Consider the following 14567-nt stretch of genomic DNA (forward strand, 5'->3'; position numbering starts at 1 on the left):
AATGAATGAAAGTCACTACAATATTGGCACCTCGTGTATGTAATCAGACTATGAAAAGCATGCGCTTTAGCTAATACATGTCTAAATGTCTAAAGTGATCTTGAAATCGGACAGCCTCATCTAGTCATATAAGAATATCTTCCATCAAACTTCAATATAGTGTGAATTTTAATGTAATCTCATCCAATTTCAAGGAGATAGGTACCAGGTAATAGCAATCTAGGTTTGGTTGTCAACTAACATCAAACGTCTTGTTTTGAATACACAACAGATAAAGTGTGACTAATTTTGTATCAAAGTAGATTCCTGGCGAATTAGAGAGACGATGGCTCATGTAATACAACCTAGAATCTCGACCCAGAGACTTTGCGTCGGTTCTTGTGGCATGGATGCCAATTACTGAGGATCCAGGGGTATCAATCAAGGTTCTTTATTGGATGCTCATGACTGTTCACTGGGCAATGTTCAGATAGCCTTCAATCTTGAAGAGATATTGTCGAAAGATGTGAGCTTAGGCTTCAATATCAAAGAACTTCTGTCTGGTCTGTGGACAAAAATGTTGGTTTTGGTGTAAGACTCTACATCTTCAAGTGGAAGGCTCAAAAAGATGAGTCGATAGACATGAACTGACATGACAGCTTGAGTTGATAGTCAAATCACTACCTTTTTTCCAACAGCAAAAATACACATGCTTCGCTGGGCATACTAATAAATTGCATGCCAGCTGAAGTGATGTCAAATAGATTCATTCCAATCTTCTCTTGACAACAAGAATTAAAGCTTTATTGCACTTCCAATCGAATGCATGATAAACTTTTTCAGATCGTAGCTTATGTTCTAGGCTTACTTTTATATGTTTGTGGTAACCGTGATGGAAGAGATGCCCAAAATAACAGCGGAGCGCCGAGGGGCCAATGATCCATTTTTATACCATATGGAAATTGGGATACATGGCTTAGGGGCACTTGACTACCATCTCTTATATGAAATCTATGTACCTAGGTATGCTATTGCGCAGTATACTGCGACTCACTTCGTGTTTAATCAGCTATAATAAAAGAGTGGAAGATATACTAAGCGAGGGCAGCATTGTAGAGGCGCTTTTGTTGATAAAGGGAGTGTTCCAAAAACAAGCTTGAGGTTATGTTAGGATAGGAAAATTTGATGCTGAGGTGAAGGCTAATGCTTGGACGCCTGTATATACATCTAAATATATTGGGAATAGGCTTCATGAAAGCTCACAGCTTTGTATTTTTAGACTCTAAATTTGAGCGGCACATGAAACTTACCCAATACGTAAGGCTTTCAAGAGAATGTTCAATACTCCTAGAAGCAATTGAAATATCAAGCCTTGGGGCTTCTCGTTTTTAATACCTCGCCAAAGACCCACATGAAACATTATATTGGAGTCCATCTTGGCGATCTCTATTATCTTGGATGCAATCAAATTATGTTCCTATAGGGATCTCTCGGTGATGCGATGCATTGCCAGGGTGAGGAGATGACCGGGGTCCTAGGAATCTTTGAAAAAATCCATCTTAACTTTACAACACAATTTGGATTCCAGAGTAATGCGAGCCTTCCAGAAGTAAGATAGAGGTTTCGATTACTATGTTGGACTTTAAAAGCATGATACATACACTTTACGTGCTGGCTGGTTCAAAAAGTGGTCCGACAAATGAATAATTCTGCCGATGTAGGAATGTAAAGCGGTGTAGCGAGCAAAATGGACTAACGAGTTTGGGTTAAGTGGCGGCGGCATCAGCCTTGTTTAATTCAGCCTTGGAGAAATAAAAAGGTCTTGTACGTCCGAGTACTGCCATTGTTATAATTATTGAATCACCTCCACCAAATCACATCCTAGGCACGCCCGCTTCGTCCTCTCACATCCTACGGCGCATACAAAAGCTCATTTTGTATCATCGTACCCGCCGTTGGAAATCTTTCTCTCCTTGTGATATTACTTATTTCCTTCATTTTTGGCGCTGTCCCTTCTTATTTGATCCTGCTCCTTAGTTTTAGTACCACCAAGTGCTACAAACAACGCCAACTGTAAAACGTCTCAAAATCAATTCTTCGCACATTCATTCACAATTCGATTCGACCAATTCCGAGGCAACTCACATTGCGTATGATTGCCTATGCGATCGAGACACGGCTTCTCCCATTTCGTTGCACATAAATACTTTCAAACAAGCCTTGCGACGAGAAATCGTTTAGTGATTCGACGATTACTTCTGCGCTATACTCGAAACTCTCCTTCGTTGATTCCATCTGCGCTTACACCCACGCATATATTTTATTGTTTAAGAAAAAACAAATCAATCATTATGATCGGCACCAATGGCGTTGCAACGCGTTCGAAGAGAAAGTCGCATCCAACGGGGCCCGAGAGGCCTCAGAAGCAACTCCGAGCCTTGAACGGAAAAGAGTCAACGGGCGTTAATACTCCAGAAATCGACCTTTCCGACGATGATTACGACATCGATGGACCACAATTATTACCATCAAATGTATCACCAGACACAGCTGAATGGCAGGCCACTATTGAGCGGGTGGTGCGAAATGTAGTTTCGATCCGATTCTGCCAGACTTGTTCTTTTGACACAGACCCTGCATTAACCAGCGAAGCTACTGGCTTTGTGGTAGATGCAGAAAGAGGGTTAGTTTTTCCTGCTCGGATGGACGTGCTGTCTGTCTTTTAAGCTTTATTAATGTTTCTGCAGATATATTTTGACCAATCGACATGTTGTTGGATCAGGACCTTTCTGGGGATATTGCGTTTTCGATAATCACGAAGAAGTTGATGCCTACCCGGTTTACCGCGACCCCGTTCACGATTTTGGTATATTACGATTCGACCCTAAAGCTATCAAATACATGCCTGTTACCGCTCTGGGATTGCGACCAGATCTTGCCAAGGTAGGATCGGAGATTAGAGTGGTTGGTAACGATGCTGGAGAGAAGCTTAGTATTTTATCCGGAGTCATCAGTAGACTCGACAGAAATGCCCCGAATACGGTGACGGATACTGCGATTTCAATACCAATTACATACAAGCAGCAGCCGCAGCGAGTGGTGGAAGTTCTGGAAGTCCAGTCGTTAATGTACGTTCGAATATTCATATTTCCCAATTTCCTTACCCTTCAAATATTGATGTGTCGCTAGATTGATGGATACGCCGTTGCCCTACAAGCGGGTGGAAGAAGTGATGGTGCCGCAACTGATTATTTCTTGCCTCTCGATCGACCTTTGAGAGCTCTTCAATGCGTCCAAGCGGGTAAACCCATCACCCGGGGAACTATTCAATGTCAATGGTTAATCAAGCCTTTTGATGAATGTCGGAGACTTGGTTTAACACCCGATTGGGAAGGCATTGTCCGAAAAGGATTTCCCAAGGAGACCGGTATGCTCGTCGCAGAAATTGTTCTTCCAGAAGGACCGTCACATAAATTGATTGAAGAAGGGGATCTGTTACTCAAGGTCAACGGCGAATTATTGACACAATTCATTCGTCTGGATGATATCCTTGATTCCAGTGTTGGTCAGACGGTAAGCTTCCTTATACAGCGCGGTGGAGAAAACATCGAAGTTGCGGTTGCTGTTGGAGATCTTCATATGATTACACCAGATCGTTTTGTCTCTGTCGCAGGAGGCAGCTTTCATGATTTGTCGTATCAGCAAGCACGTCTGTATGGTGTGGCTTGTAAAGGTGTCTTCATGTGCGAAGCCAGTGGATCATTTCGATTCGAAGGCACTGATAATGGCTGGATGATTCAGACTATTGATCATAAGAAGACACCTGATCTGAAAAGCTTCATTGAAGTCATGAAGAAAATTCCGGACCGAGAAAGGGTTGTAGTAACATACAAACATCTCCGAGATCTCCACACTCTAAATACCGGCATTCTCCAAATTGACCGCCATTGGTCAAGTAAGATGAGATTGGCCGTCAGAAATGACATCACTGGTCTTTGGGACTTTTCGGATTTAGCCGACGCTCTTCCACCCACAACACCTGTAGCTAGGTCTGCAAATTTCATACAACTGGAGAATTCACAGCATCCAGCGGTAGCGGATATTGTTCGAAGCTTCGTTCGAGTGCTATGCCACATGCCTGTCAAACTAGACGGCTACCCCCGAAACCGCAAGTGGGGTATGGGCGTTGTTATCGATGCTGAGAAAGGATTGGTTGTTATCTCTAGAGCTGTCGTTCCATATGATCTATGTGACATTTCGATCACAATTGCCGATTCCATCATTGTGGAAGGAAAGGTAGTATTCCTGCACCCTCTACAAAATTATGCCATTATCCAATACGACCCGTCGCTGGTTCTTGCCCCTGTGCAAAGCGCGAGATTGAGCAATAAGCAGCCCTCTCAAGGAGCTTCAACATACTTCATTGGTTTCAACACTAATATGCGAATTGTCGTTGCTAAAACTACCATCACTGAAATTACTGCTGTTGCCATCCCTGCAAATGCTGCATCTCCAAGATATCGGGCTATCAATATTGATGCTATCACTGTTGACACAAGCCTGAGTGGTCAATGTGGAAGTGGTGTGCTTATCGGTGAAGATGGCGTTGTCCAAGCCTTGTGGTTGACTTATTTGGGAGAGAGATCTCCATCCAGTTCAAAGGATGTCGAATATTATCTTGGTCTTGCAACTCCTACACTTTTACCCGTCATTAAAAAAATACAAAATGACGAGAAGCCTAAGTTACGCATGTTGAGTGTTGAATTCAATACCATTCAAATGGCTCAAGCTCGTGTCATGGGTGTCTCCGAAGAATGGATTCGTAAGGTTGCTGAAGATAATCGATCTCGCCATCAACTTTTTATGGTACGAAAGCGCACCTTTGAGCGAAATAGTGAGTCGGGTGCTCTTTTGGAAGGAGACATCATTCTATCTCTCAACGGTAAAATCATTACTCGGGTCAATGAATTTGATGTAATGTACGACCATGACGTTCTCGACGCAGTCATTGTCCGCGATTGTGAGGAAATGCACATTAAGCTTGACACTGTTTCAGCAGATGATCTCGAGACTGATCGAGCCGTTTCCTTCTGTGGAGCTATTCTACATCGCCCTCATCATGCTGTTCGCCAACAAATTTCTAAACTCCATAGTGAGGTTTACGTTGCGGCTAGAACAAGAGGATCCCCATCTTACCAGTACAACCTCACCCCAACAAACTTTGTGACTCATGTCAATGGGAAACCAACACCAGATTTGGAATCATTCTTGAAGGTGGTCATCGAGATTCCTGACAATACATGTACGTTTCCGATTTGTTTTTCCCAGATTGACACATTACTAATATTGTTCTGCAGATTTCCGCATCAAAGTAGTAACCTTTGATAACGTCCCATGGGTTATCACAATGAAGAAGAATGATCACTATTTCCCAACTACAGAGTGGATTAAAGACCCATCGGAAAAGAGTGGTTGGAAAAGAATCACCTATGAAATGGGTAATGTCGTGGAAGGTGAAGGCAAAGAAGGCATTGGCAGCGTAGTTGGCGATGACGTCGGAGATTTTGATGTTGCGGGAGGATCTGACGACCCTATGTCCTTCAAGTCATTGTAATGAATATCACATATATGACTTGCAATTGCATAGGCAAGGCATGATGTCAGCGTGTATTTCAGTGGTTTACCGTGGATTTTTATAGAGGATAGCCAACCATTAGTGAGCGAACAAGTACAGCAGCATTGATATGCGACAATCAATTGCTGCGAAGCTTTATGATAGTTCTGGTAGGTGAGGCTGCGGCTTCACGCCTTCCGATGATTCTAGTCGCATTCACAGATCTAGATATGGGGCGTTTTTGGATGATGGCCAATGATACCAAATCGATCAATAATCGGAGGATGAATAATAACCAATTTCATTGATGTATATGTGCCATACACCTTTTGTAGATATCAATGCACCGCGTTCACTTGCGTCTTCTTTTATATCCTTTGCCTTGCGTTGCTTTCTGTCAAGGCGATGTCGAGGCACAGTGCATTAGTGTATCAGTGTCTTCCAATGACGTATCTGCTTTCTTCAAGACATACATGTATATTTACCCCAAGTACTACCTTCCAATTTAATCATTTACTCCTCGAATCCAAGTCTATCGAGCATACAAGCGTCAGCAGAATTTTCAACGTAAAGTATACTCGGGCAATGCAAGTCTAAATCTGAATTTTGCTTCCTTATGATGAGTCAGCTTCTTTCTGTGGATTTTCGCTTGGACGAACGTTCGCTTAATGCGCCACACGAACTGAGAGTCTGAGCACGGTTCCAATTTTTCTCAAAGAGTTCTATAGCTGTCGAAGTATTTGGCTATCAAAGTATACATCTATCAAAGTATACATCTATCAAAGTATATGGCGCCGAAAGTTTGTGTCTGTCAAAGTATACCTCGAACTCTTTTCAAAGTTTGAACGAAGTCTAATCTGTCAGCACATATAGCGATGCGATTAGGCTGTATTTGATGAGTCACGCCACTAAAGATGCTGCATCAGTGATGCGTGAGACGGCCTCATACCAGTAGTTCTGGGTTTTTAGTGAGAGAAATAGTCTTCTGGGACTAGGTTCAGTTTCGTGATAATAGAAAGTCACTTGAGGAAGAAATTTCAAAAAGTAACAACGCTATAGCCTACTCTGCAAACTGGAAGTTTGATTACTACTTTTGCTACTATTGCCACTATCTCGTAGGCTATACGACATGATATCTGTAGTCAAATGAACTGCCTTCGGTCTTCTGGGGCTCTTCTGGCGTGGTCTAAGATGTATATCTGTTGGTTGTATCTTCTGCTTGCCAGATTTTTGTAGCGTCTGCTATTTCATGTCTCCGAGCTTGCCAATTTCAAGTTCCATTGACTACTTTGCATTCTTGTTTCCAGGGGATAACCATAGTTTCGAGAATTTGCTAGCTATCGGCTGGTTTTGGCAGATCCTTTGGATCACTTCACGCATGAGATTTTGTCTCTCCACTATCTAGTCTAGTCTAGGCTTATCCATCCGGTCATTTGAAGCAAAGTTAGCAGTTGTAGAGTGGTCTTCATAGTCGTCCATTAGAAATAGTCGCACTCGTCTTTCCATACAGAATAGTAAGATGAAAACTTGGTTTCGCATACCTGGTACTGTGTATTCGTGCGAACATTCCTGTCGTTCAACGTATGATCGATGATCACCCGCTTGTTGTGACATACTTCCTAAACGAACTCTTTTGCTTAAAATCCCTTCATTCCTCCTTTTTAAACGTTTATGCTTCGATTTTTGGTATATTGGGGCGAGGAGACCATTCACCATAGAATGATGTTTCCTCCTATCGTCGTCTCCTTGTTGCGAACGTGTCTGTTGATCTAGGGGCTCACTTCCCCATATCTTTTCTTTCTTTCTTTCTTAGCATTTTGTGTTCATTATATCTTGATCTGTGATTTTTCGTACTTACGTAGTCGCGAACTATCGAGTACTTCCACGGCCAATAGAGAAAAATGTCTCATTATCGCCTCGCTAACCATTCTTGTTATTTTCGTCAAAGGAAAAATGCGATCAAGAATTGAAAAGCATGTTAAGTTACATAAAATCTACAAAAGAGTTGGTTAGCAAAGAAGATTATCATTGAAAAAACACCGAATCGTCGTGAAAACTTTGTGAAATATTTTTCGAATGGTATATGAAGCGACAAGTTGGTGGGGAGGCTCTTTTAAAGTCAAAGTCACGCTTATGGAAATGCAGATCCCGAGCGAGCTACGTAATAGCTAGCTTGGCGATGATCACCACAACCGGCAATTTCTCAATTTAGTCGGGCATGCAAGAATTATCGCGACAACAACCCGAAGCACAGACTTAGTGAGTTAGCCACTAAGTAAATGAAGTTAGTACTGGCGTGGGCTGATACTTCCAGTAGTCCGATTTCAATGCCGCTAGGCATTAGAATGCTAGTGGAAGTTAAACACGGCACTTGGATGGAATCAATAGAGTAGTGGAGTATAGCCATCTCTCATCTTTTGCCATCCCTCTAAGAAATACAACCAATTATCCACAACTCAAACAACCTGTCTTTTGTAATGAAATATCTACGCTTACACATACTCTAGCATATCCTCTGATAAAATGATACCCTAAAGAACACATTAGCTTAGATATTCAACACCCTAAAACCCCAACCTCCAGCCTCCCAATAAATCCTCATACTACCCCTGTCTCTACAATTCCGAGCTTTCCGAAAACCTTCACACCAACCTCCAGCCCAAGAAACACCACACATGCATTAACATCCAACCACTTGATATCCCCCCTAAATCCATCAAACTATACCAAAACCGTATTGATAATCTCGACTTTAATTGAGACATATCTATGCTTCCAACGCAGTGGTGCCCAAAACGCGGATTTCCTAGCCTTACATCCCTGTCATCGCGAAAAATAACTCAATGTAACATGATGCGCCCGAGAGAATGCCTAAAACCATCCGAGATATTTAGATTCGAATCTCCGTGACAGTGGGTTGGAGTATAAGTAAATTGATGCCCCACACGAAATGTGAAAACTGCTGTACCTTGTCAATCAATTCTTCATTCTTCTCTTCCCTCGAACGCCGTTAGCGCCATTATCCCCAGAACTATACACTCGCATAGAAACCTTCGGAAATGAATCTCAAATGCCATTCAGAAACGTCGACCCCCCTTTTTACAAATCCAACATACCTAATTCAGTTTCGCTTATTTTCCAGAACACCTCCTATAGCACAATTTTGGAATTTATTCACATGAAATCTTACTATCACCAACGTGAACATTAACTCTAGTTGTGAGTCTTCAATTCGTGATACTACTCTGCTTATATAACAATAACAATAACATAAACTCCTTTTCCCTTCCCTTGTTCCCGCACCCATCCAAATTCTAGGACTATAATCAAAATCTACCAATAATTTTCACAGGGCGCTATATTACAAAACCATGTATCCCCGGTATATTATACCTAAAACAACAAAAGTAAAATGCAAAATCCCAGCTCAAATCAAATTCAGTCATTGAATGTGTACATTCAATGATTCTATGAGGATTTCTTTTCAACTGGAAAAGCTGACTTCCAGAGGCCGTTCACTTTTTTCCTGTAAGGAGCCAGTTCTGCCTCTGTGGGCTCTCTCAAAAGTCGAGTTTGCACCGGTGTCGGCATGTTATTTTGAGCTGAAAATGTGCGTGACGGTTGTGTGAGTTCGGAAATAAGGTATTGATAAGGTCTCTCATTGCTAGCGAGTAGCATTCCCTGCCTATGAATAGCTATTTCTGCCGCGACGGTCGATTCATGAGCTTGAGCTGACACCTGCGCAGGCATACTACTTTGAGTCTCAGTTGTAAATGGAGATCGCACTATATCGGAAGGAGAACGTGCAGGATGCATGTGGTCGTTCTGAGAGATCTGTTGCATGAGTGGTTGCAGAATTGATGTCAGGCGAGCTTGCCCTCTCAAAGGCGAAGATTTCTTCATACCGGTTCCTCCCTCTGGCAATACCATTTCATATCCATTTTTTGATCGTTTGATAGGCATTGAATTGTCTGAAAATCGAGGTTCTCCTGCTACTAGATGTGGAGAAATGCTTGTACTCTCAGTAGACGTGTTAGACATTGGACTTTTTCCGTGGTCGCTTGAAAAATTGGGTTCCTCAGAGCTCGACGCAAATATACCCGAAGAATGGAGCTCTGGTTGTTGTTGGCGCTTGCGCTTCTCTCCACGAACTCTTCGTAGCTCAGGCGTTATTGACTGCCTAGTTCGTGCTCTTTGTCTTTGTACCGGTCCCGAAATTGGCCACTGTTCCTCTGTACCATTTTCCTCTTTGTCACTTTGCTGTTGGTTCGATAGTGAAGTTAACGTTGACGTTTGACATGTAGATGAATCTTGAATCCTGGTGTTTATATCCCACTCCGTAGCTTGCATTTTCAAAAGGTCGAGTATATCAGCCCAAAGAGGCTCCCCTACAATATTCGATGGCAGAGATCTTTCATAATTGAGTAAGCCGCGTCTAACGCGTCTATCGCCGACCTCTGCAACCTGTATCTCGAGCCCGATCGCATACTTCAAGGGGGTAGTTGGATCAAGGAAGGTCGTTTTCGTATACAACGAGTAACTTCCCTTCACCTCTGTTCCATTGAGATCACTATTGATAGTATTACCCATGATCGTATGTTTTGCGGGCACTGGGATACTATCTTTAGCCAATCGGACTGTTTGCTCTGTTCCACGCACAACTTTGATTTCTTCTTTAACAAATTGCGATTCAGGGGCAAATGCCAACGATTTAATCAAGGAAGAACCAATGTTTCTGGTTGTTACATAGTGTTCGAGGCTTTGTCGTGCGTCTGAGGAAGTGTCCAGTGACAGATGAGCAATGGATTGTTGGAGTAGTTCTCCTAAGGCCATCCTTACTATAGCCAAACTTTCTTCATTCCTGAGCATAAACACTTTTGTATTCGCTTTCGCAGCTTTTGTATCCATAACTTCGATTTCGTGGTCCAATAAGTGATAAAACTCGGTATCAAACGGTTGATCAGACACAAACACTTCTGGTAAATCCGAAAGGAAAACAGTGTATTTGCCACCAGCAGAACTGATGAGTTGATCAATTGAAACGGACATTCGCTGGGTTGCTGGAGTGGCCTCGGTTTTTGGATTTCTTCCAGTAACCGCTAGCACACCCGTAGTCGATGGAGGAGCTGGCATTGTCGTAGTCAATGGGGGGGCTTGAGCTCTTGTGGTTGATGGAGGAGCTAGTCTTTCCGTAGTTGATGAAGGATCTGGCATTGTCGTATTTAATAACTGGGCTGGCAGTGCCATAGATGGCGAGGAAACCGGCAAACGAGATTGGCCCGCGGATGCAACAGCCAATGAAGTTCTTCTTGTTCGTATATCCGAGTTGATGCTTTTCCGAGGTTGTTTAAGATACTGCTCGTTGTTCGGTTGCATAGCTTGTCCATTCAAAGTTGTTGGAGGGCCCATAGTGTGCTGAAAGCCAGTAGTAAATTCTCTTCCCGTATTCTGATAGATCATGGTAGGCGGTTGCATGTATTTTTGATTGTTCGGCGATATCATAGGCTGTTGAATTGGTACATTGTTATTAAAGACAAGAGTGTGATGAAGAGGAGTAACTCCATGTTCCAGTGTTGGTGTGATATTGCCTCTCAACTGCTGACCTATGTACCACTTCTTAAATGTTTCGAACTCCATCAATTGCGTTTCTCCAAGGGCGAGACGTTGTTGAAAAAAGTGTTGGAATTCGGCGTTCTGTTCTTGCGCCGATAGGTTAGCAAATGATGAAACGGCGGCGGTGGCCATTCCTTGGTATGCTTGTTGGTTATCATTGACACCATTGAAGTTTATCTGATTTACAGGCATTTGAGGTACTTGACCAGAATGAGCAGTAGTTCCTCCAACAGGAAAGTGGACAGGTAATCGCTGGCTGATATCGTGTCCGTTATTATTCGTGACATAGACAGACATTGGCAATGGTTGATCAAAATGAGTTGAAGCAATTTGGAATGGATAATTAATGAATGCTTGTTGGCCGATGCCATGTTCCATATCACTTGCATAGTTGCCCTCAATTTGAATTTGTTGTTGCCCGGAATTATAAGGTAAATCTTGAGCCTGATGTTGATTACCATTGATAGACAAGTGAGGTTGTCGATCATGATTGATGGAAGTTTCTTCAACTTGGTGAAAAGCAGACATTTGCGGGTTAACAGTATATCCGTGATAGAGAGGCGATTGAGGTGATTGTTGATAATGGCTGGTGGGAGTTCCCTCATTTTGGTGGTGATGAGCCGTTATTTCTGGGATTTCAATGTATTCACCACCGTCTACATAATCGGTAGATATTTGAGACTGTAGTTGACCGAAATTATGAGAGGTATCTTGAGGCTGGTGTTGAATACTATTGATAGGCAATTGAGATTGTTGGCCATGGTTGATAGGAGTTTCTTCAACTTGGTGACAAGCAAGCATTTGCGGGTTGACGGTGTGTCCGTGATGGACAGGCGACGGAGGTAATTGCTGGCCATGGCTGATAGGAGTTCCTTCGACGTGTTGATAAGCAGGCATGTGCGGGTGAATAATAATACTGGGATGGTTCGTATGATAGACAGGCCATTGAGGTACTTGATCATGGTCGATGAGAGTTAAATCATCTCGGTAATGAGCAGGTAGTTGTGGGTTGGCAGTGTATTCGATATTGTTCGCATGATAGTCAGGCAATTGATCTCCTCCATTCAGGTATTGAGAATCAAACATCGGAACTTGAGACTGTGGAGGAATAAGATCGACAGGGATTACTTGAACTCCGCGTTGATTGGTGTTTGGAGCCATTTGTCTACCGTCCATTCCTTGTTGATGCGGATTGAAGGAGTCGTCAATGCCGTTGGATGCGTGATGATTGTACTGATTAATGGGCGGGGATGGCACTCCAGGAATTGTTAGTGTTCTCATGCTGGCCAGCCTGTGTCTGATGGCTCCAAAGGGTCGATCATTTAGAGGATAAGGTCGTTCGGTACCAGTATCATGAGGTTCTTGTTGGTTGTCGTTGGAGCCAATATCGTTTGTATTATAGCCAGACATTGTAATGAAAAGAGATATGTAACGTACAGCTCCTGAGGTATTTGGTATTGGGATTCTCTGTGCCGAACTGTTGCGGTGGATATTTTAATGTAACTTTTTTGGAGTTGCTGCGGTTGTGTTATGTTGTGTTGTGTTGTGTTGTATGTATAATTGAACTTTGGTTCCAAGAGGGAAAAGAATTTTCTTACATAGGAAGCGGAAGTAAAATCCGCTTACTGGTCGGCAGAATAGACCTAGACCTAGACTAAACTGTCTAGGGCTGGCAAAGCTACCCAATGAAGCTCTCACACCACCCCAGAAGATTTGGATTGCCGTACCAAAATAGTTCTCGAGGGCATTTAAATAGAGAATGAAGAGACAAGGCAGCCGGTTGTACCTTCATGGAACTGCACGGGAAACTCTCGAGCCCGTGTTACTTGTAACTCGTCCGAACGTTCAGATGTTCAACTTCTGGCGAGTTAACATTGGTGAATTACTTTACTAGATAAAAGCATTGGGAAGAACAATCGTCTCCAGCATCAAACTTACCACACCACGTCTGATTGAAGATATCTAGGTAGCCATCCAATCGAAAAGATCATTTTGAGAAGAATGGGTAACACTGATCTCTGAATTTTCCCCTGGAACGGATAGATGTCTCTTTTTCTGGGGTTCTCGTTGCAAGTACCGTCGAGATGCACATTCATCATTGATAATGTTGGTCAGTACGATTCCAGCCCAAATACAAATTCACAGAACAGACATGAAAGTAGACATATGTCATATAATCTCGGTTTATCGTCCTTTCTTTTGGATACCCGTCTATCTCTACTATCCACAATCTATTCTTGACAGGAAGTGTTAATTGAATAGCCTTTATGTATCTAAATTGTTAACATAACTATAACCATACCCATACTACAAATTCAAATGGAAACAGAGATAGAAGATTCGGAGAACATACGTCAGAATGAATACGCAGTTTGACATTGATTCTCTACTCTTCATTAAATGCTGAGATAGTTATGTTCCTGTGTTTCCGTTTTTCTGTGAAATCTGTCCATCTGTGTGCCTTCTCTAACCATGCGCCCTGTATGTTTCCACCCTTCCCTCCTTCCTCTTCCATTTATTCTTGTCCACAACCTCATTCCATCTCTTGAGTATTTGTGCCAGTATCATAACTACGGCATTTTTGTGTTTCAACCATTAGAACATTCAACTTTTAAATTTTATATCATTGTGTTCGCCTCCAAGTACATCAAATGCTGCTGACGGGCGTGATGGCGACGAGATCTTATACCCTATATGTCCAGACTTGGCCGCTCCCTATCTTCCTGGAGATTTTTGTCGACCTTGGGTACTACTCTCGATCATCTGTCTGTTTCTACAATCAATCATTGTATCAATTACAAGTCCTGCCTACCTACCTACTGGCACAAATTTGGGGCTGTAGAATGAAGTTCAAGATAAGCTGGGTTCACTGATATCTTTTCTGCAATTCAATCTTTCAGTCAAGCCCCGCGATAGAGTCAGCATATGGAATACTCTTTCTAATTCGCAGACATGCTAATTCCTTTTCTTTAATAGCACGGATTTTCTTACTATCGAATCTCAATCTCTTCCTACGAATTCCTCGTCCTCTCCCTCGAGACGAACTGAGCAAGATTCGCAGCTTAGGACTGGCCTATTCTATATTCTATCCCGGATACGAGTGTACCACGAGAACTTAGGGTTACGTAGAGACTTATTACAAACTGAAGGTTGTAATTATATTGAGAGAGCATATCCTTATTCTCGATTATAACGTACACACCATCGAAATGTCTCTTGCGTACGATATCTACAATTCTCATACCGAGCAAGCAATTTTCCCCAATTCATTGGGTATAACCTATCATAGAATTCCTTGCGAGAGTCTATCCATAAATATACGTAGTGTTCCGAAAGTCAACCATCTCCGATTACAATTATT

The 14567-nt window shown here is 42.5% G+C and overlaps 2 protein-coding genes across 2 annotated transcripts; one reads left to right on the forward strand and one right to left on the reverse strand.

Moving 5' to 3' along the window:
- Positions 1 to 2141: 2141 nt before the first annotated feature.
- Bfra_004445 (putative pro-apoptotic serine protease nma111 protein) lies at positions 2142 to 5593 on the forward strand (the record flags this gene model as incomplete). The annotated part of the gene is made up of 4 exons (XM_037334850.1): positions 2142 to 2662; positions 2727 to 3111; positions 3169 to 5281; positions 5337 to 5593. The coding sequence occupies 4 exons, from the start codon at positions 2142 to 2144 to the stop codon at positions 5591 to 5593; spliced, it is 3276 nt and encodes a 1091-aa protein (XP_037193384.1).
- A 3468-nt stretch (positions 5594 to 9061) lies between these two features.
- Bfra_004446 (uncharacterized protein) lies at positions 9062 to 12616 on the reverse strand (the record flags this gene model as incomplete). Its single annotated transcript, XM_037334851.1, has 1 exon — positions 9062 to 12616. One exon carries the CDS (start codon positions 12614 to 12616, stop codon positions 9062 to 9064), a length of 3555 nt encoding a protein of 1184 aa, XP_037193385.1.
- Between the last annotated feature and the right edge of the window lie 1951 nt (positions 12617 to 14567).

The sequence above is a fragment of the Botrytis fragariae genome (genome assembly GCF_013461495.1).
Source record: "Botrytis fragariae strain BVB16 chromosome Unknown tig00000050, whole genome shotgun sequence".
Classification (NCBI taxonomy): Eukaryota; Fungi; Ascomycota; class Leotiomycetes; order Helotiales; family Sclerotiniaceae; genus Botrytis; species Botrytis fragariae.